The sequence below is a fragment of the Mustela nivalis genome (genome assembly GCF_964662115.1).
Source record: "Mustela nivalis genome assembly, chromosome: 12".
NCBI lineage: Eukaryota > Metazoa > Chordata > Mammalia > Carnivora > Mustelidae > Mustela > Mustela nivalis.
Window position 1 is genome coordinate 42,508,155 of NC_139031.1, and position 22,549 is coordinate 42,530,703.

The following is a 22,549-nucleotide window of genomic DNA, read 5'->3' on the forward strand; positions in this document are numbered from 1 at the left end:
ACTGTGCCCCATCTGCAGTCATGTTTTACACTGCCCATGTCATGTAACTTTAATGCAGACATAATGGAGACTAACTCTTATGGGACAACATAAAACCTCCTTTGCTTCTCTTTTTCCACATGTAAAAGCAGAACTGCTTATCTGCAAAGAGCCTGAACAGATCAGGCCAATAAAATGGACCAGTCTTTGAAATTTGAAGCCTTGTGTCTAAGTTAAGATCTAAGTAGCAACATATTATTTAATTCTGCCAAGTAGGTGAAGCTGAATATTGCAATCCTACTCCCTAAAGCTTAATTGTAATTTTAAAATATATCATAAGAGATTATTAACTTTGTATTGAAATACTAAAATTTCCATGTATTGGGATATTTTTCTCATGGTTTGGGCTGAATTTATAGTAAGAGAGAATAAATTCCTTCCCATAATAACCTTTACTAATTTTTTAAAGACAAAATAAATCACTTAAATAATATGGTATTTTACAAAAGTTAGTATAAAATCTTACCAGCTAAATTCAATCTTGCCAAGTAAAATGTAAATATTCATTATTAATAATTAGTTATTTTTAATAACCCAAATCCTAATTTGACAAGTATACTTCATGTTATTAAGCTAAACACTTATCCTATAAAATTTTTCTCATATAAATATATTTTCACCTCCCAGACACAATGCAACTCAGGTTGTTGGCATTACCAAAACTGTATGAGTATATTACTGCCATCATTTTTTAAGTATTTATTATTAATATTATCTAATATTTATCTTAAAATATAATAAACTGAAACCACCACATTAAGTCTGTGTCTAGAAAGAAAAATAAAGTAGGATAACTAAGTGCCTGTCATTTACCCTGACATCACACAATTTAAAGACAAGTACTTGAACCCTGCTCCCGAAGAGCCCAAAATCTACTAGGAAAACCTAAGGAACAAAGGTAATGAAATTCATATTATAATAGGTACTGCAGTAGATTCATAAATAAAGGTTTCTTTAAAGATATTAAAGATAAACCGGTAATAATCAACCAGTAATAATAATCAACATATAATTATCAACAATAATAAAGATAAACCCAGGTAATTTCAAGGGGTCATAACCTTGATGACATTGTCCCACAAGTTCTAAACAAGATAAGAAATAGGCACACAGAATAAGTGCTCATGGTACTCTGATCAGAGAGAACAGTGGATCTATTTGGACATACAGAAAACAGACAACAGATACAGAGAAAACAGACAATTTGTATATCTCAAAAGATATGTGCATCAGTACAGGTAGTATATAATGTTTGTGCTGATATTAATGACACTAACATTGATCACTTGGTTATGGTAGTGCTACCAAATCACTATTTTTTTTAAGATTTTATTTATTTATTTGACAGACAAGAGATCACAAGTAGGCAGAGAGGCAGGCAGAGAGACAGAGGGGAAGCACGTTCCCCACTGAGCAGAGAGCCCATTGTGGGACTCCATCTCAGGACCCTAGGATCATGACCCAAGCTGAAGGCAGAGGCTTTAACCCACTAAGCCACCCAAGTGCCCCCCAAATCACTCTTGTAGAGACACTGTTTTCTCCTTATAATTAAAAAGTAATCCATTAGGTAATGTTTTGAATATTCTATTACTTCAATAAGTTTAGTGTCCATTGATGAATCTTTTTTTTTTTGATTGATTAATGATTTTATTTTATTTTTATTTTTTTTTTAACTTTTTATTTTTTATAAACATATATTTTTATCCCCAGGGGTACAGGTCTGTGAATCACCAGGTTTACACACTTCACAGCACTCACCAAAGCACATACCCTCCCCAATGTCCATAATCCCACCCCCTTCTCCCAAACCCCCTCCCCCCAGCAACCCTCAGTTTGTTTTGTGAGATTAAGAGTCACTTATGGTTTGTCTCCCTCCCAATCCCATCTTGTTTCATTTATTCTTCTCCATTGATGAATCTTAACTGAACTATTACACAGGTTTTGCAAAATAATGATTCTCTAATTCTAGCACCCATTCTCCATTTATTAGTTGACCTCCTTTTGTAGAGTTTTCCCTCTATACATGCCTTTATTTCATCACTGTACTCATAGATTCTATTTGTCTTCAATATATTATAATAATTACATTACGATTTTGATGCTCTAAGTGTCCCATATGAATCATTGTGATATACTGTGATTATTTCTTGACTAATTCTTTGCTTTCTGACTCAACAATATAGGACAGGCTCTCTTACTTTCCCTTCTCCAGACCTGGACAGCCCTTTCTCGAAGAACCCTGATCCATTTGTCTAGATATGGTACTCAGATGCGAAAATCTGTGCATTAAAAGTGCTAACAACTATTGAGCCGAGGCTTGAATAGGTCTCTGCCCCATCTCCATAGCCTCTACTCCACTCTACTGCAATGACCTCCAACTGAGCTTCTGACAGGCAATTTGGCTGTCTTTCAAAACCAGTTCTTCACACTGCAGTCAGAGTGATCTTTCCACAATACATTTCTATTCCTCTCCTTTCCAGGGCAAAAGCATGTGTGTACATGTTCATATCCGTGCACTTTTTGACATACTTAAAACCATTTAGTGGCTGCCCTTTGGTCATAGAACAAACATCAAAATCACTAGCATAATCAAAAAGACCCCATAATCAAAAGACTTAAAAAGTGCCTATTCTTTCTCTATACCCTAGTTATATTTTGACTGCTTTACTCCAGCCTTCAATTTAAAAAAATATAGCAAGAAAGAAAAAGAAAACAAAGAATTAGAATTCAGTGACAAACACCATTTTTTTCCTTATTCTTTATTTATCTTAAGTAAAATAAGATAGCAGGCCATATGAGTAAATCACCCAAACTTACAGATATAAGTGGTCAATGACACTTCTGATTTTTTTTTCCAAAACAGTCATGGAACTTCATTCTTTTTCATGACTCTAAAACAACTAATAATGAATGGCAAGTCTCTATGAGAGGAAACATTTATTATGATCCTCTCCATAGCCACATGAAGGCACTGAATCATCCTAAAGAAGTGTCTGTGGTTAAAACAGCAGTCTGTAAAAATAGTTCATTCGTGGTATGATACTAGTTCAATTCACAGACCAAATTTCCAATTCTGAGATTCATTTTGCCCTAAATCATCATTTCACTTACCATCAGGATTTCGATCTATCCATCAGAGGTAATGCGAAAAAGGATAGGAGAGAAAGAATGCAACAAATTATTTGTGGTAAAATTACAATACAAATTTAATATACACCTGTTTAAAAATATAAACTAAAATTTTCAAGAGTCTCTCAGATGATTTAAACGGCCCCCAACAAAAATAAGTCAATTCACAACTAAAGAGTATAACATGAATAAGTAAAATCTAACAATATATTTGCCATTCATTCTCAGAAGTCCATGACAGTGTGTTATTCCAGTGTAAATATGGCAATAAATAAATAAATAAATAAATAAATAAATAAAAAGAGGTAAGGTATATAATCTAGACCAAGAGCAGACCAGACTCAATATAAATGACATCAAGAGGATTAAATGAATTGTTGGGGGAAAAATTTGAGTGCAAGGCCAAATACACAGTATTTTCAGTTACTCTCATTTATATTATAATGTATTTTTGACATTTTGTCAAAAATAATGTCTTTTTGGCTTGTCTTGGTATTCCTTTACTTTTATAGATATTTTTTACATTTTAATTTCTAATTGACTTTTGACTAATTAACGTTGTTCTTTGATTTAGCAATAATTTATAATCTTTTAAGTTCTGTCTTTAGAAAAGCATAATAGTTAAAAATGGCATGTGTAACCATAAGAACACAGACTGATTTTACAACTTCATAATGTATTTTTAAAACATTTTGCCCACTTGCTACATAATCCATTTCTCTATGTTAAATTCATATTCAACCAGCATTACCCCTTTCCCTGAAAACAAGTGAAATACTTAGTTGAATTAAAGCATCAACACCTACCACACATATTTGAAATGTAACAAGGATAAAATGTATAAAATTCCCTTTGATTATGGAGACACTCAATGATAAATGATCTAGAGATTTTAGTTAAATATTTCTTTTTTACCTCACAACTCAAAATTAAAATAACATTAAAACTACTAATGTTCTTTTCAGAAATATCTATCACTCTTTGATGCCTTATGAAAATTTTGTATTTCTTTCTGAAGCCAGCTTTCTCAAAGTCATTTAAACATAAAATATTTACATTACCACAAATTTTAATAATTTAATTGAATAATTTTATAAGTGTTATAAATTTTAAAAAATTTAAGAATTTTAAAAATTTAATAATTTTAATAATCTAAATAAAATCTAAATAAATTATCCAAATGGTCAATTCTGGCTAATAATGAATTTTTAACAACCTAATGCAAAATAATGTACAAAGCAGAAGAAATAGATTTTGAAAATATGTATTAAAGTTGTAAAATCATCTAGAGTATAGAGTTGCCAATGCATAAGCCAGAAAATTTACTTAGACAAAATTAAAACTATAATTATTAAAAAACACTGTTAAAACATTAAAAAGATTATCCACCATGACCAGGTGGGATTCATCCCTGGGTTACATGGATGGTTCAACATTCGCAAATCAATCAATGTGATAGAACAAATCAATAAGAAAAGAGAGAAGAACCACATGGTCCTCTCAATTGATGCAGAAAAAGCATTTGACAAAATCCAGCATCGTTCCTGATTAAAATGCTTCAAAGTATAGGGATAGCGGGAACATTCCTCAACTTCATAAAATCTATCTATGAAAAACCCACAGCAAATATCATCCTCAATGGGAAAAAGCTGACAGCCTTCCCGTTGAGATCAGGAACACGATAAGGATGCCCACTCTCACCACTCTTGTTCAACATAGTATTAGAAGTCCTAGCAACAGCAATCAGACAACAAAGAGAAATAAAAGGTATCCAAATTGGCAATGAAGAAGTCAAACTCTCTCTGCGCAGATGACATGATACTTTATATGGAAAACCCAAAAGACTCCACCTCAAACTACTAGAACTCATACAGCAATTCAGTAATGTGGCAGGATACAAAGTCAATGTACAGAAATCAGTTGCTTTCTTATACACTAATAATGAAAATACAGAAAGGGAAATTAGAGATTCGATTCCATTTACTATAGCACAAGAACCATAAGATACCTGGGAATAAACCTAACCAAAGAGGTAAAGGATTTGTACTCAAGGAACTACAGAACTCATGAAAGAAATTGAAGAAGACACAAAAAGATGGAAGACCATTCCATGCTCTTGGATTGGAAGAATAAACATTATTAAAATGTCTATACTGCATAGAGCAATCTATACTTTTAATCCCATTCCAATCAAAATTCTACCCGTATTTTTCAAAGAGCTGGAGCAAATAATCCTGAAATTTGTATGGAATCATAAGAGACCCTGAATTGCTACGGAAATGTTGAAAAAGAAAAACAAAACTGGGGGCATCACGTTACCTGATTTCAAGCTTTACTACAAAGCTGTGATCACCAAGACAGCATGGTACTAGCATAAAAACAGACACATAAACCAGTGGAACAGAGCAGAGAGCACAGATATGGACGCTCAACTTTATGGTCAAATAATCTTCAACAAAGCAGGAAAAAATATGCAGTGGAAAAAAGGCAGTCTCTTCAATAAATGGTGCTGGGAAAATTGGGACAACTATATGTAGAAGAATGAAACTCGACCGACCACTCTCTTATACCATATACAAAGATAAACTCGAAATGGATAAAAGACCTCAACGTGAGACAGGAATCCATCAGAATCCTAGAGGAGAACATAGGCAGTAACCTCTTCGATATCAGCCACAGCAACTTCTTTCAAGATATGTCTCCAAAGGCAAAGGAAACAAAAGCGAAAATGAACTTTTGGGACTTCATCAAGATCAAAAGCTTCTTCTCAGCAAAGGAAACAGTCAACAAAACAAATAGGCAACCTACGGAATGGGAGAAGATATTTGAAAATGACGGTACAGACAAAAGGTTGATATCCAGGATCTATAAAGAACTCCTCAAACTCAACACACACAAAACAGATAATCATGTCAAAAAATGGGCAGAAAACATGAACAGACACTTCTCCAATGAAGACATACAAATGGCTATCAGACACATGAAAAAATATTCATCATCACTAGCCATCAGGGAGATTCAAATTAAAACCACATTGAGATACCACCTTACACCAGTTAGAATGGCCAAAATTAGCAAGACAGGAAACAACATGTGTTGGAGAGGATGTGGAGAAAGGGGAACCCTCTTACACTGTTGGTGGGAATGCAAGTTGGTGAAGCCACTTTGGAGAACAGTGTAGAGATTCCTTAAAAAATTAAAAATAGATCACCCCTTTCAACATGGATGGAACTAGAGCGTATCATGCTTAGCGAAGTAAGTCAAGCAGAGAAAGACAACTATCATATGATCTCCCTGAAATGAGGAAGTGGTGATGCAACATGGGGGCTTAAGTGGGTAGAAGAAGAATCAATTAAACAAGATGGAATTGGGAGGGAGACAAACCATAAGTGACTCTTAATCTCACAAAACAAACTGAGGGTTGCTGGGGGGAGGGGGTTTGGGAGAAGGGGGTGGGATTATGGACATTGGGGAGGGTATGTGCTTTGGTGAGTGCTGTGAAGTGTGTAAACCTGGTGATTCACAGACCTGTACCCCTGGGGATAAAAATATATGTTTATAAAAAAATAAAAAATTTTAAAAAAAAGAATAATTGAGAGCATATTACATACACTATTAGAAAATTATTTTTTCACAGAAACAAAAATATTTAAGCAAGAGAAACATAATACCAACTTGTTGTGAGAATTAAATGGGTTTATAAAGAAAAAAAAAAATTTAAAATAGAGCTTCCCTATGACCCTGCAATTGCATTACTGGGTATTTACCCCAAAGATATAGATGTAGTGAAAAGAAGGGCCATCTGTACCCCAATGTTTATAGCAGCAATGGCCACAGTTGCCAAACTGTGGAAGGAGCCAAGATGCCCTTTAATGGACAAATGGATAAGGAAGATGTGGTCCATATACACTATGGAGTATTATGCCTCCATCAGAAAGGATGAATACCCAACTTTTGTAGCAACATGGTCGGGACTGGAAGAGATTATGCTGAGTGAAAGAAGTCAAGCAGAGAGAGTCAATTATCATATGGTTTCACTTATTTGTGGAGCATAACAAATAACATGGAGGACAAGGGGAGATGGAGAGAGAAGAGAGTTGGGGGAAATTGGAAGGGGAGATGAACCATGAGAAACTATGGATTCTGGAAATCAATCTGAGGGTTTTGAAGAGGCAGGGCGTGGGAGGTTGGGGGAGACAGGTGGTGGGTATTATGGAGAGCACGTATTGCATGGATCACTGGGTGTGGTGCATAAACAATGAATTCTGTTACGCTGAAAAGAAATAAATAAAAGAAAAATATTGCTAAATATGCAAAGTGGACATCAATAGAAAAGAAAAAGATAATCAAGGCATCTCTAAATCTTTTAGAACTAAAAAACTGTATAGAAATGTTTAAAAAATACAAATGTAACATTGCTAAAATACCCTATTATCAGTTACACTATGTTAAAACATCATGAAAAAAAATGACTATTCATATTCTACCAATAAATAGATTTTTAAACAGTTAATATGAAAAATTCACTGCATAGGAAAAAAACCAAACTATAAAATTTGACCAAATGAAGTTAAAATTTACACTAACTGAATCTCAACTGGACTAAAGATAACTTGTTTCAAAAGAGTTTCTTGAAAAAACACAGATCAAATTTTAGTAAATGTGTTCTTAAATGTTTTAACATGTATGATACAAAAGAGTTTTATTTAGTCATTCATTAAAACAGTGTCTGAAACTCAATATTGCTTTATATTAGAAAAATTCATAATAATCTTTTTCATGAATTCAGACTAGGCTTTTCTTTTTTCTTCAAATAAATGAAGTCTAATACCATACTTTGAGTGTGAATAAAAATATATCATATTTGCTACTGAGAAGACAGAATCAAACATTATATGTTGGAAATCAGTTAAACATCTTATCTCTAATAATCCATAACACATAAAATTTAGACATACAATTTTATTTAACAGTAGACAAGAATTATTTTTCCATTTAGCATTATTTTACAATGTATCTTTCAGTCTTAAACACTTAAACATTTAACTCATAACTCCAATTATTTAAAAGTAGTAATTAGGATTATAAATCTGTGAACAACTGTGTGCTTACCTGATGGTCTGGAATAAGAAACAACAGCATTTCCTTCCAACTCAGGTGGTGTGTAACTCCCTTTCAGATAAACTGAAAAGGATACCGTTCTATTCATTTCTGGTGCTATAAGAAATGTGAAAGTAATATTAAGTTTCAAAATGTTGGACAATTATTATTAACAGTTAAAATTATGCATACACTACATGCCAGATAGTATCCTAAGCACTTTAGATGGATTAATTTATTTAATCCTCACAATAACCCAGAGTAAGGTATGTACTATTATTGTCCCCACCTTTTGTGCATGAGGAAACTGGCTATGGAGAGAGTAAGAAGCTTGCCCAAGGTCATATAGCCAATAGAGAACTGAAAACTGACTTCAGGGCAAGGGTGCCCAAATTCTACATCACTGCTTCTCTTTAGTCAGATGAATAGGCAGAATGATCAGAAAAAAATGTACACAAAAAGGCAAGAGAATTTGGGAACTGGGATTAGTACACTTTATCATGGCTATAATACAGACTGCAGGGGAAAATGGGAGAGGGGTATTGCATATGGATGTAACTATAACTGTAACAGCTTTGCAGATTGTATGTTACCTTCTATATTCATGTATTTGACCTCCAACCTGAGGTAGGCAGTCTTAAGACGCTTTTAACTAGAAAAATAAACTGTTCAGAATGTGTTTTAGAAAGACAAATTGGAAGTATTGTGAACATAATTAGAATATAAAGTGAGAACCCAATATCTGGATATCACCTATAAGATGACTTCAACCATTCAACCATTCATTCAGTGTTTCAATTAATATTTTATTTAATTCCCCCTATCTGCCAGGCACACTCAAGTAAGGGTTGGTAATACAAAAGCAAAAGAGAAATATGTTCTTGACATCATGAAAAAGATACAGAATAATCAACTGAACAGCAGCAGTAAAGAAAGAAAGAAAAAGTGTAGAAAGATAAATCAGAAATCATTTTGATAGGACTAATGACAACTTGGATGTAAATGGTAGGGTATGAGAGATTCTCTGCAAAGAAACCTCTAAGGGTTGCCATTTATGACCTGTCTACTATTTTAGGCATTATTAGAGATATCTTACATAGATTCATTTTCTAATTAAATCCTCAAAACAGCCCTGCCAGACAGATATTATACCCTTTCTGCAGATTAAAAGAAATTGAGGTTCCAAGTAATTACTAAAGTAACTTACTGTAGGTTACACATTGAGTAAGTGTCAGAGCCAGAATTCAAATTTTGGCCAGACTCTAAAGCCAATATTCTTATTTCAGACATAACTGATTCAATAAACAGCTCACTAGAGAAACACCAATAAAGAAAGCCTTCCAAATTATAGTATTTAAGTACAATTACAGGCCCATCTAGTTAAGGAAAGCACTTGAAAATCTATAATTACTTCAGCTGAATGACCATTCACTAAACATTGCTATTTTTTAAAAAAGTACCATTCATGCTTGATGTTTGAAGGGAAAATATAAGCAAAACAACACAATTATTGATTTTAGAAAGATACCAGGCTCATTATTCAGACAAGAAATACAGCCATGAAATAAAAATACTAACCAAAAAAAAAGGTTTTTTTAATTAAAAGAAAACCTCACACCACGACAGACTTTAAGCCAAAGCAGAACACTTACCCATAAATTCAAAGGTGAACTGATCACAGGTCAGTACTAAAGGTGGCTGTACATAGACTGATAATTTGGCTTTCTGCAATGCCAGTCGATTCTGCAACGTGACCTAAGGAAACAGAAATTGTTATCAATAGAAAGTTACATTTTATCCAAGTTGATATGATAGCACAAGTATGTAAAAAAATCACTAGCAAATAATTAGGAAACACTATCTGAGAAAAAATGAGTAGTGGCAAAACATAACATGTAACGTAAATAGCAGATTAATGGGTAAGTACATAAGCGGTACTTTCTACCCAGTTAGAAACTGGTCAAAGGAGTTAAATGACCTTTCTGCAATGGAGATATAGAAATGGCCAAACAAGCACATGAAAAAATGCTCAATATCTTTAATCACTATGAAATACAAGTTAAAACCACAATGAGATACTATTACATATCTACTAAAATGATGTAATTAAAAGAACAAACAAAAATAGGTGTTAGCAAGAATGTGAGGAAAGACATCTCATACATTGCTGATGGGAACGTAAAATGGTACAGCCATGCAAGAAAACAGTTTGATAGTTTCTTTAAAAATTAAACATAAATTTGCCATATGACCTCAAAATTCCATGCCAAGAGAAATGAAAACATATGTCCACCCAAAAACTTGTAAACAGATTTCATAGCAGCATTCTTCACAATAGCCAAAAGTAGAAACAACCCAAATGTCCATCAACTGATAAACAGATAAACAAAATATGATATATCCTTACAACAAAATAGTATTCAGTAATCAAAAGAAATGAAGTATTGGCACATAATACGACATGGGTAAGCCTTAAAAATATTGTGCTAAGGGGTAGAAGCCAGTCACAAGGAACCACATATTGTATGATTCCATTTATATGAAATGTCCAGAATCGAGAAATCTATAAAGACAGAAAATAGATTAGAAGTTGCTGAGGGATGGGAATGAAGGAGAGGTGGAGGATGAAAGAGGGAAGGGGGCATGAGGTTACTTTTAAGGGAGGCAAATATGTTCTAAATTTGAATTGCGGGGATGGTTCCACAACTCTGTAAATACAGTAAAAATCAGAGAACGGAACTCCTAAATGAGTAAATTGTACAGTATATGAATAATAACTTAATAAAGCTATTAAAAATGTTGTATTGGGACGCCTGGGTGGCTCAGTTGGTTAAGCAGCTGCCTTCGGCTCAGGTCATGATCCCAGCGTCCTGGGATCGAGTCCCACATCGGGCTCCTTGCTCAGCAGGGAGCCTGCTTCTCCCTCTGCCTCTGCCTGCCATTCTGTCTGCCGCTCTCTCCCCCTCTCTCTCTCTGATAAATAAATAAAATCTTTAAAAAAAAAAAAAGTTCTATCAAAATCAAATGAAAAAATCCACCCTGCACTTGGTGAATACTTACATCATGAAATATGTGTTCATTTCTTTTCATGTATAGATGTGGCAACGGGATGACCTTATCTAGTATCTGCACACCACCTTTTGCATAAACTATTCTCTAAGGAAGGATTTCCTCACTAGATGGATAGTTACTAGATACATATCAAAGCACTACATTATTCCATGGCTTAACACAAAAATACATGACAGATCTAATTATAGAAATATCAAGGAGTGGTAATATTGATTGTCGCATATCTCAGCTGGCTGCATTTCTAAACTGGCTCTTATATGGTGATGCTAAGAAAACCCTCCCAGATTAGAATCAAAAGCTAAGAACTCTGGGCTAACAGTTTGTCTGGGAAGTAGGGCAGATATGGGCAGAGAAGGCCAGGATTTCCCTCACTTCCCACCAAGAGAAACATCAGCAGAAACCATTAGGCCCACGGATTTTTACTGGGCCACAGTGCAAAGGGGCATCATTTTCAGGCTATCAAAGAAAAAGCTTAAATATCTTACTTTCATTGCACATGTTCCCTCTTTGGACTTTTGTAACCTTAAAGTCCCAGCCTTTGAACAGCATCCTTTGGATGAGTTCATCCATGTGGTTGGTATGGTAAGACAGACTTATCACAGTCAACTGCCCAGGCAGGGTTGGTATACCAACTGAATCACAATCTCTGGGGGTAGTTCTGGGTGTTGGTTTTTTTTTCTAGCTCCCCAGATGATAGCCATGTACTAACAGAGTTAAGAAACATCCTTCTATATCATATCTTTGCTGTAGAGCAACTTTCAATCTAATTATTAGATTCTAGTATATGAGACAGATATATTTCATTAACTCACATAGTACAAGGGTAAAATTATTTTTAAGAAAAGTAATTTTGGGGGCACCTGGGTAGCTCAGTCATTAAGTGTCTGCCTTTGGCTCAGGTCATGATCTCAGGGTCCTGGGATCAAGTCCCGCATCGGGCTCCCTGCTCAGCACAAGCCGATTTCTCCCTCTCCCACTCTCCCAGCTTGTGTCCCCTCTCTCACTGTTCTCTCTCTGTCAAATACGTAAATAAAAATCTTTAAAAAAAAAAAAGTAGTTTGCAAATTTCTCCTAATTAAAAGGCATGTATCACCTATTCCTTAATATATATTTATATATATATACATATACATATATATAAAATATATACATATACACACATGCTATAGAAAAATAAACAATATACAGGAATATGCACCTGGCCCAGAAACATTATATACATATAATTAAATTTACTATGTATCTTGCATTCATTTTAAATGATGTGGGTATTCTATACAACTTTAAAAATAAGTTAAACACAAAAATTTTGAATTGCAAAGTAGAATTTTTAACAGATAACTACTGATGCAAATAAATACAAAAAAACACAGAAAATGAACAATGAATCCTCAATTTTTAATTTATATGCCCTGGGAATACATGAGGGGAATGTGCATACCACAAGCAAACCTTCCTTCATGATATCTGGTCATTATAAACAACATAATACCTTTTTAGTAAAATCCTGATAGTAATTACAGGAAGAAGAAATTATGCCAGGTCCACTAAATAAATAGGACACAACTTAAATATTTTACTATAAGTAATAATATAAATGCTAGTCTACGCATATATATTTAAATAAAATTAATAATATTAATGAAAACCATTAACAACTTTTTTATATTAATGAAACCATGCTAATAAATTGTATGCATTATCTCATTTAATCTTCACAAAATCACAAAACAGGTACTATTACTATACATCATTTTACAGAAAAGAAAACCATGGTTCAGAGAGGCTAAAAATTTGCCCAACACCACTCTGATTGTAAGTCAAAGAACCACATTTAACTTCTGTCTGCCAGAATCCAGAGCCCATGCTCTTAATCAACTGTGGTTAAGTCTCAAAACAACCCTGCATTTAAAAAGTATCCTCACTAGTGAAATAAGTGAGCAAGATCTGTTAGCAAGATCATGATAGCACTTGTGCACAAGAAGTTAAATGTCTAAGACAACTATCATATGATCTCCCTGATATGAGGAAGTGGTGATGCAACATGGGGGCTTAAGTGGGTAGGAGAAGAATCAATGAAACAAGATGGGATTGGGAGGGAGACAAACCATAAGTGACTCTTAATCTCACAAAACAAACTGAGGGTTGCTGTGGGGAGGGGGGTTGGGAGAAGGGGGGTGGGGTTATGGACATTGGTGGGGTGTGTGCTTTGGTGAGTGCTGTGGGGTGTGTGGACCTGGCGATTCATAGACCTGCACCCTTGGGGATAAAAATATATGTTTATAAAAAATAAAAAATTTAAAAAAAGAAAGTATCCTCACTTCACAGTTTAAAAAAAAAGAGGTTCAGAGAAGCTAAATAATCACTAATAAACCAATGTGTGCAAGAGAATTGAAAGCTATCACCAGGAATATATCATAAGAACTCAGTTTTAAATGTGAAAATGGAAAATCCTTAAAGTAGTAATAAGCTACTTGTAAGAGAACATACATTCTGGACTGCCTCAGTGGCTCAGTCAGTAAAGCACCTGCCTTCGGCTCAGGTTATGATCTCAGGATCCTGGGATGGAGCCCGATATCAAGCCCCACATTGAGCCCCCTCATTAGGCTCCCTGCTCAGCCTGAGTCTCCCTCTCCCTCCAACCCTCCCCCTCCTATGATCTCCCTCTCTCAGATAAATAAATAAAATATTAAAAAAAAAAAAAAAGAGAGAGAGAGAACAGACATTCTGACTCTGCCTGGCATAACAATGTATACTTAGACAATGATCACACAATCTTACACTGTTAGCAAGATCATGATAGCACTTGTGCACAGATTTATTAAACCCCAACAATGGCCCAGGCATTTTCAAATGTGAATCAAGGAGATGTGTGATGAAAGTAACTGGAGGAACAAAGAAGACTTGTGTCTGAGCCAAAAAAAAAAAAAAAAGAGTTAAAGACTTGGCTAGATCATAAACCTCATATTTTAAAAGAAAAACAATTACAGAATATTAAGGCAAAAATATAAAACATTAATACAAGAATTTTCCATGCTGTTTTCAGATTCTAACAAAATGAAATATGATCCTAAGAAATATAATACCAAATTTTATCCTAGATACATAAATATGACTCCAAAAGCCAGGTATGAACAACCACTCTGCCTCAGTTGCCTGTAATAGACGGTCACGCATCACACACACATACTCAAGGTAGCCACATCTTCATTCACTTGGAACGGGTGGAAAAATTTTCTCAATTAACAGGATTTATTATGACGGAAACTTGCATGGTTATATATCTTGGCTGCTGTTGTTATAAAAGGCTATAAGAAGAGATTTATAGCAAAATTTGTAGAGAAACTGTCAGACAGAATCAGGAAGTCACTGTGTCTGCTGTACAAGTCCAGCTGATTTTATGCAACCCTTGTGTGTTGCATTCTTTCTCGAGCTCTTATAATGACAGTAAGAAAGAGAGCTGAGACTTAGTCATTCTCAAATGTAAAAATTCCACTAAGGAAGAAGAATTTTCCAGTAGTATCATACCATCATTTTAAGATGGCTATTATTACACATGAAAGCCTTAGAACTGCATAGGTGAGAAAGGTGTATTTACTTAGAGCAATAACTAGCAGTTGAGGGGGGGTAGGAATTAGCATAAGCAATGTTTTCTGGTTTAAGTACAGAATTTCTTTTTGCAATTTATAGTGTGCTCCTGAATTATTATGTGTGTATGTCTGAACATTATCAGTAGATAGATATAAAAAGAGGTTTCTCTACACAAAAGTCTATAGATCATTCCTGGAAATCTGCAGGGGTTTTTTGTTTTTTGTTTTTTTCTTAAGCGTTTGATTTCTTGCCACTGCTGCTTTTCCAGACTCAGAAGTATTAATGAGATAGAGCCTTTGATTGGTTGGGGGTTGGGAGAAGTGGGGAAAGACCACCCTTGTTTCCAGTGGCAAGAATCCAAAAATATTAGCTTAGGAAACTGTTACAAGATTGGGCTCCCTTCAACTTCTACTAAAGATCCCCACACTTGTGCCACCCGCTGGGTCCAGTATAAGCGAACACAATTGGTAAAGCCTGGTGCCCTGTCAAGCCCCTCCAAGGACAGCAACCCATAATCTAAGAAAATATAAAGTCCTATCCAAGTTTTGACTAAGCAAATTGCCAAGATCCACAACTTTTCCTGGCTCCGAGGTCTGGGCAGTGATAAATATTTTCAACTTAATAACGTGCTGACTGATTACCACACTTTAATCTAAATGCCTTAAGAGGGCACTACATTTGAGTTCTAGTTCTAAAATTCTACAATGACAGGACTAAAAATCTTAACCAAAACCACACCCTTCATATTCTATTTTTTTAGGACTATCAATTTGTCACTACTCTACTTTGTGGCTTCTTCATTTAATATTTTCTTGCTATAAATACATCCATTTAAAGTTAATGTCATGGCAGGTAGATGACCAGAAACTCCTCTCAAACATACACATAATTATATATAGAAGAAAGATATTAGCATGCATGATTCCCTTATATATATGATGCTGCAATCAACTGGTTGGTCTATCCTAAGTGGTAATGACACAATTCCTCCAACATACTTAAAATGTTAATTTTGTTTCTAGAAAAAAGACCCTAGATCATTTAAACATAATGGTTAAGCATAACCCATAAAAATTATTTATATTACATAACATTGCTATGAATGCAATTATCAGTTCTATATTTGTAGGAAAAAAATAAAGGTTATCTTTGCTATCCAAAGCTGAGGGAAATATACAAATTTCAAGTGTTTGTTTTACATTTCCATAAGCCAGTCATAGGGCGACAACAGTGGCAGATGTGATGAAATGTGTAATTCCATTTGCACAATAAAGTCTAGGACCATGGTACAATACCTTAACTGTGACTGAAGGGACAAGGTCAGTTCCCACTGCAACATCAGTAGCTTGCTGTAAACACAGAATTGAGAAGAGAAGGAAGGAAAGAATGGTTTCAAATTACATGTCCATCAATGAGTAAACACAATGGGTGCAATATATACTTCCCACCACCAAAATAGGAAACTAACCATAACGGACTTATCAATCTAATGACAGACTAAAAGGGTTAATGTAGCGTTTTGAATGCCTTCAACTGGAAAGTCGTAAGCGAATAGAAACCTTTTCCAAAAAGGAAAGAAAAGGTCATATATTTTATTATCAAACTATTCTCTTGCCAAATTTACTTAAGTGTTGAAACTAATTAAATTTTAAAAAATTTTTAAGTATTGAAATTCATTAATTATATTAATTTGTTCTTTATATTATATAGAAGAAAGCTCCTTGTATTTCTCAGATAAGCATTATGCCAGCCTTTTAAGGTCCTTATATTTTCAACTTGCCAAAGATATGTTTTATTCTGATTAATAATATATATCTAAGACATGTAACGAATGATACAAAGCTTGAAGGGCCTTACACCTAGAAAATAAAATAAAAGTAGAAGTGTATGTTTTTTAATAGTTCATATCATAAACTAGGTCATTCTTTGAACATCAGCCTAGGTTGCTTGATCCTACCTCTTAAAGAATTCAGAGCATAACATAATAGAGCAAACATTTCCTTAGAAATTATAACTTACTTATTAGAGTTGTAGATTGAAAGGAAAAACTGCTCACTCCATGACAGAATAAGATGAAAAGGTAATATAATTTTCTAATAATATCCATGACTGGGGAACAATTAATATTAATAAAATCACTAATTCAACCAATGAGCTCTATTGTGCTTTTAGCTAGCTTATCTGGAATTTTTTTTACTAAGAAAATCACTTCTAAGCAACAGGGATGGCTATACTGTACTGGGTATCAACATAACTAAGAGTGAGCAGATTCATATTCTATATACGTATCCACAGAAAACCATGTATGAACTCTGATCCACCTTCTCAATCCAAAAGATAAGACAGCAATGCTTGTCTTATCTATAAAAGACCCCGCTCTAATAGAAATTATATTATTTTTAGATGTGTGCTTTCATAACTAATGACAAAATAAAACACTGAGCCAAGCTTTTTGCTCTAGCAGAACCTGAAATCCAGGAAATGTTTTACATTTGGCTGTCCACATATCTAGAAGAGAAACCAACATCTCCTGTTTCCTGTTCTTTCCAATCCATGTTTAAACACCTAGGTACTTCCAGGACAGCAGTCCTTTGGGAAGATAAAATTATAGCCAGAGACAAAGAGCTACACAAAGACACCATGGCACCATAGCCACATAAATTGTTGGGCCAGTGTGTTCTAATGGGATGAATATGATACTCTCAGGAATCTCTTAAGAAGGAAAAAATAGTAAGACAGGGAAAATGAAGCTGAAAAGAGACACCTAGTCAAGAGGAAACAGCACTCTGAGTTACCAATAGGGAAATATACATTACAATAAAGTACTATTACACAAGGCCTTTTCCTGCAAAGATCAAAAGTTACTAAAGAACAGAAAGGGAATTCCTGGTTCCAAATAACTTATGTTTAAGAGAACCTAGAAAAAAATTATATAAGTTGCCCAAAGGAAAATAAGAATCATTTCCAAGGCAAGAAAATGTGTGTACATTTGTCAGCTAACTAAGCAAAAATGTTCCACTCAGACTACAGCTTTCAGGTAGAGTGAGAAATGGTGTGTGCTGAATGGCCAATGTTTTAAACAGTGCCTCTACTATGTGACTCAGCTGAGTGAATGTTTCTTTCATATATAGTACTTTTTTTAAGTATGCCCAACTTACTATATTATGGCAATGTTAACGTGATTTTTATCACAGCTTGGGTTGGCTCTTTCTACCAAGATTAATCTTTGAAAACTTAGGACAAGTACTTACTATATTATACTCTGATACCTAAATATCAAAGTCATTTCCTAGGTAAAATTACATGACATGAACTCCAAATATAGTAAAAAGCAGTGAATTTGATCACTTGCCAAAATTGATGAACTTCTGATTCAGAGACAGATAAACTTAATAGAGTTTTGCCCAAACTGCAGGCAGTGAGACATAACCAATTATAATCTAACAAGTGCTTACATAAAACTAAACAAGGAGGTGGGGCAACATGACCAAGGACAGTCTCTCTTTCATCTTTGCTATTTCTCATCTCCATTCATTTATGAAGCAAAAATACTGAGCACTCATTAAGTGACAGACACTAAAGATATGGCAGTGGATGAGACAAGCAGTGGAATGCAGTGTGTAACAGTGGTGGTGTTGGTGGTGATGAGGATAATGTTAAAAGAACTAAAATGTAATTTGATGATAATGATATTGTTAATTATCATAACACTTCAACAAAGTAGATTTTAATATTATTCCCATTTCACAGATGAGAAAAATTAAGAAAAAGAAAATAAAATACCTTGCCCTGGGTCACACAGATAGAAATGGCAGGAAAAAATAATTCCTGGCCCAACTGCTCAACCGTTTGTTAAATAACACACAAAGATACTCCCCTCCCTCCCTCCCTATCTCCTCCTCATTCATATATGTATGTATATATATATATGAACACTATCTCATTGAACCTTCGAGAAAAATCTTACAGGGTCAGTATTATTCACCTGGATTATGATTATCTCAATATTATGGTACTGAAAAACTTAAAAAAAAATAAAAGTAGATTCAGAATAATGTGGAAAACCTCTTCTACTGTTGCCCCTTCCTCTCCTTTTTTTAGACCAAAATCCTAAGGAACTCCTCACTAAGAGATTGGAAATGTTTTTTCTAGAAGGTAATAAAGACTAAAAGTTGTTATCTTCTCTTAAGTTTCTATCTGGGGACCAAAAATTTCAATCAATAGATACTGATCCCAAATCAGCATAGTCCACCACTATCATAAACCCTTTTAAAGTCTGTGAATATACCTACAGACACTGAATCAAAGTTAGGAGAAACCATGGCAGAAACTTTCAAGTCATCTTCTCTCTCAGTCATGGGCCAAATACCTGTAATTTAAAAAGAAAAACAATATTTAATCATAAAGCAAAACTGCTGTATACAGTTTTTTAAAGAAGTTTTTTTTATATCACAATCAAAAAACAACCCCATAAACATATTCATAAGTTGAACAAAACTAATGCATTACAGAATTAGAAACCTGATGACATTCTTCCCCTGCTACAAAATTTGAAAGAAAAACTATCTTTTTCCAAAGATATTATCTAAAATATGTCCCAATGACTGAAGAGTGTTAGGAACTTCAATGTTCTCTCCTTAACACTATAGTTAAAAGCCCAAACTATACCCTTTTGAAGGTAAGTTTGGTCAGAACATCAAAATGTAAAATATACATATCCTATGATCTAACAATTCTACTCTTTAGCATTTATCCAATACTCATAGACACACCCAAGGAGCTTCTCTGCTGCTGGTAGTTTTTAAAAACAAAAACAAAAACAACCTAATTCTCTATATTTCTATTAACAGGAAAATGGTTGACTAGATTATGGTATGCTCTGCAATGATCCAAAGCCCAAAGCTGTAAATAAGAGTGCTCTCGGGGCACCTGGGTGGCTCAGTGGGTTAAGCCGCTGCCTTCGGCTCAGGTCATGATCTCAGGGTCCTGGGATTGAGTCCCACATCGGGCTCTCTGGTCAACGGGAAGCCTGCTTCCCTCTCACTCTCTCTGTCTGCCCCTCTGCCTACTTGTGATCTCTGTCAAATAAATAAATAAAATCTTTAAAAAGAAAAAAAACAGTGCTCACAAACTTTATATACTGATATGAAAAGAATTCCAGGATGTGTCTATTAATTTAAAAAAAAAAAAAACAGGTAATACAATGCATCTAACATGCACATATTTGTATAGAAATAAATACGAATTTTTTTTAAAGAATACACAAACACTCCTGATAAAGGTTACCTTTATATAATGTAGAGGAACTAAGATCTGGGAGTTTTACCCTTTTAATACTCTTAGAATTATTTTTACCATATTCATGTTATTTTCACAACTTATAATTTCACGACTTAAAATGTTTACAGTGCATAAGGTATGATAAACAAAAGACACAGATCCTAAATAAACAAGAAACATTAAAGTATATGCAATTATGTGTGTGTGTGTATATATACACACACACATATATTTGAATGACAGACTACTGGCTGTCTACCTAACATCTACTTTCCCCTCCTCCTCCTTTGTAGCAGAGCTATAATTCTAGGGAGGCATTCGCCTTCATCTCAAAGTCACTGGATTGGTCAGATCCAATCATGGTGATTTCATTCCCCTAACAATTTGTTGTTTTAGGCATAAGCACAGGGCTTAATCCTGGCAGACGTGAGGTGAGGAAAAGTTGGGAGTGGGGGTGCTGGCACATGCTTCTGGGAAAGCTATTTCCCCGTAATAAAAAAGGAGACTTGGGAGAAATATCTCTCTTCTTCCCTGGAAATCATATTTGCACATAATACCTGGAACTGCTGAAACTACCCTGTGACCTTGAGAGGAAAAATCCCTCACACACCAAGGATAGCTGACTAAAAACATGGAAAGTTCTTGGATGATGCCACAGGAATCAGCTGTCTCACAGAGAGAAGAACTACCTACCATTGTCATCAAGCATTCCCACCAGTACTGTAATATTCAGTGTGGGAATTTCCATAACTTACTTAGTGACAATATAAAAGCCTGCTCCTTGCCTACCCAATACCATTCTTCAGTTCTTTACTAAAAGAAGCTCAGTTTTATTCTGAGCAATGAGTGCTCAGCTAAAACACTAATTTCCCCAGTCTCTTTTGTAAGCTTGGAGTGGCCAGTGAGATGTGAGTAGAAGCTGCTCAGGATGTGGCTTCTAGGAAAGATCCTTAAGGGGGCTGACTCAGCTGCAGATGTGAGAGCAGGAGTTCCAGAAGCCATCTTGGACCAAGAGATGACCCTGGGAGGGGAAGAACTGGAGTCCCTGATGACAGTGGAAATGCCAAACCAACCCTGGTCTGCCCACTGCTGGACTTCTTTTCTATGGGAAAGAAATAAACCTCTGCCTTGTTTAAGCCACCTTATTTGGGTATTGTGTTATGTGCAGCCAGACATAGCCCTAAACAACACATCTCCCAACAAGGTCACCAAATAAATGTTTCTAGGACTCAATGGTAAAGGCAATTTAGTTATCCTAGACATATTTCCAATAGGGTACAGAGTTTCATTTATACACCACTTTCTTACTGTTCTCTTTCACCTCCTGAATTCAGACACAACTGTGTGGGAGGCCATCGTAGTACCATACCCATTCCCTCACACCCCAGGTATAGAATGATAAACTGGCTAAATTATAAGGAAATTCTGCCCTTGAAAGTGCCTACCAACAGTTGTTGTTGACTACTGGTAACAGAAATCCTAGGCAGGATTCACACTAATGAGTTGAATATAAAAAGCTTCAAAACCCATGAGCCATACAGAAATTATTACTGTAATTTCATGCTTACAACATACATTCCTCATATAAGTTATACACATAAAATCAGCTTCAAAACACTTTTATTATAGTAGATAATATACACCATGTGTACAACAAAATGTACTCTTTAAATTGGCTTTAAATTTTGCTGAAACTTTTGCTTTGAAGAAATAAAAAAGCTCTAAGTACCAAAAATAATCCACAAGACTGTGAACTTCTTTTTGTGAGTTAAAGTCACTATGCTAAATGGCATTTAAATGAATAATGAGGTCATCAAAAAGTTCAGAGTTTTAACTTCTCATAATCTTCTATAATGAAATGATTTTGTGCTTTTATATAATTACAGGTATTTTAATAAACAAATACACCACAGTTTTATAAGGATACTAAGTTTTTTTAATATCTAGAAATAAAATATTTTAAAAGTCCCTCTTTCTTCCAAGCTTCACTTTGGGTTTTTTTGGTTGTGCGTGTGGGTTTTTTTTTGTTTGTTTGTTTTGTTTTTAGGACTAAAACCAAAGGATGATGGCAAAGAAGTGTAAGAGAACTTCAAATATTAGCTAAAATTTGAGGTTATATAAATAATAAACTTTGCACCCAAGTCGGTGGGCACATCCCTACCTTAATTACCAGTTATTTGAAGATACACAGAAGGATCAAGGTAATGACAACTTTAAAATAGCTCAAACGTTCTCACTCAAGGGTATCACTATGGCCACCAAAAAATAATTTACAGTTGTAAAGGATTTTTCTGAGAAATCTTTTACACAACTGAGTGTTAATCAAAATATCATTAGC

At 34.6% G+C, this 22,549-nt stretch overlaps 1 protein-coding gene across 3 annotated transcripts in view; it reads right to left on the reverse strand.

Moving 5' to 3' along the window:
• The window catches only part of BBS9 (Bardet-Biedl syndrome 9), a 458,943-nt gene that overhangs the window by 260,063 nt on the left and 176,331 nt on the right, over positions 1–22,549 (reverse strand). For 2 of the 3 annotated variants that reach the window (XM_082691753.1, XM_082691754.1), the window contains 5 exons: positions 19,224–19,300; positions 16,227–16,280; positions 9,921–10,023; positions 8,281–8,385; positions 3,151–3,165 (listed from right to left, as the gene is read on the reverse strand). In XM_082691753.1, the coding sequence (XP_082547879.1) occupies positions 3,151–3,165; positions 8,281–8,385; positions 9,921–10,023; positions 16,227–16,280; positions 19,224–19,300 (354 nt within the window). The remainder of the gene's footprint in view (positions 1–3,150; positions 3,166–8,280; positions 8,386–9,920; positions 10,024–16,226; positions 16,281–19,223; positions 19,301–22,549) is intronic. The other variant, XM_082691755.1, reaches the window with a different exon arrangement.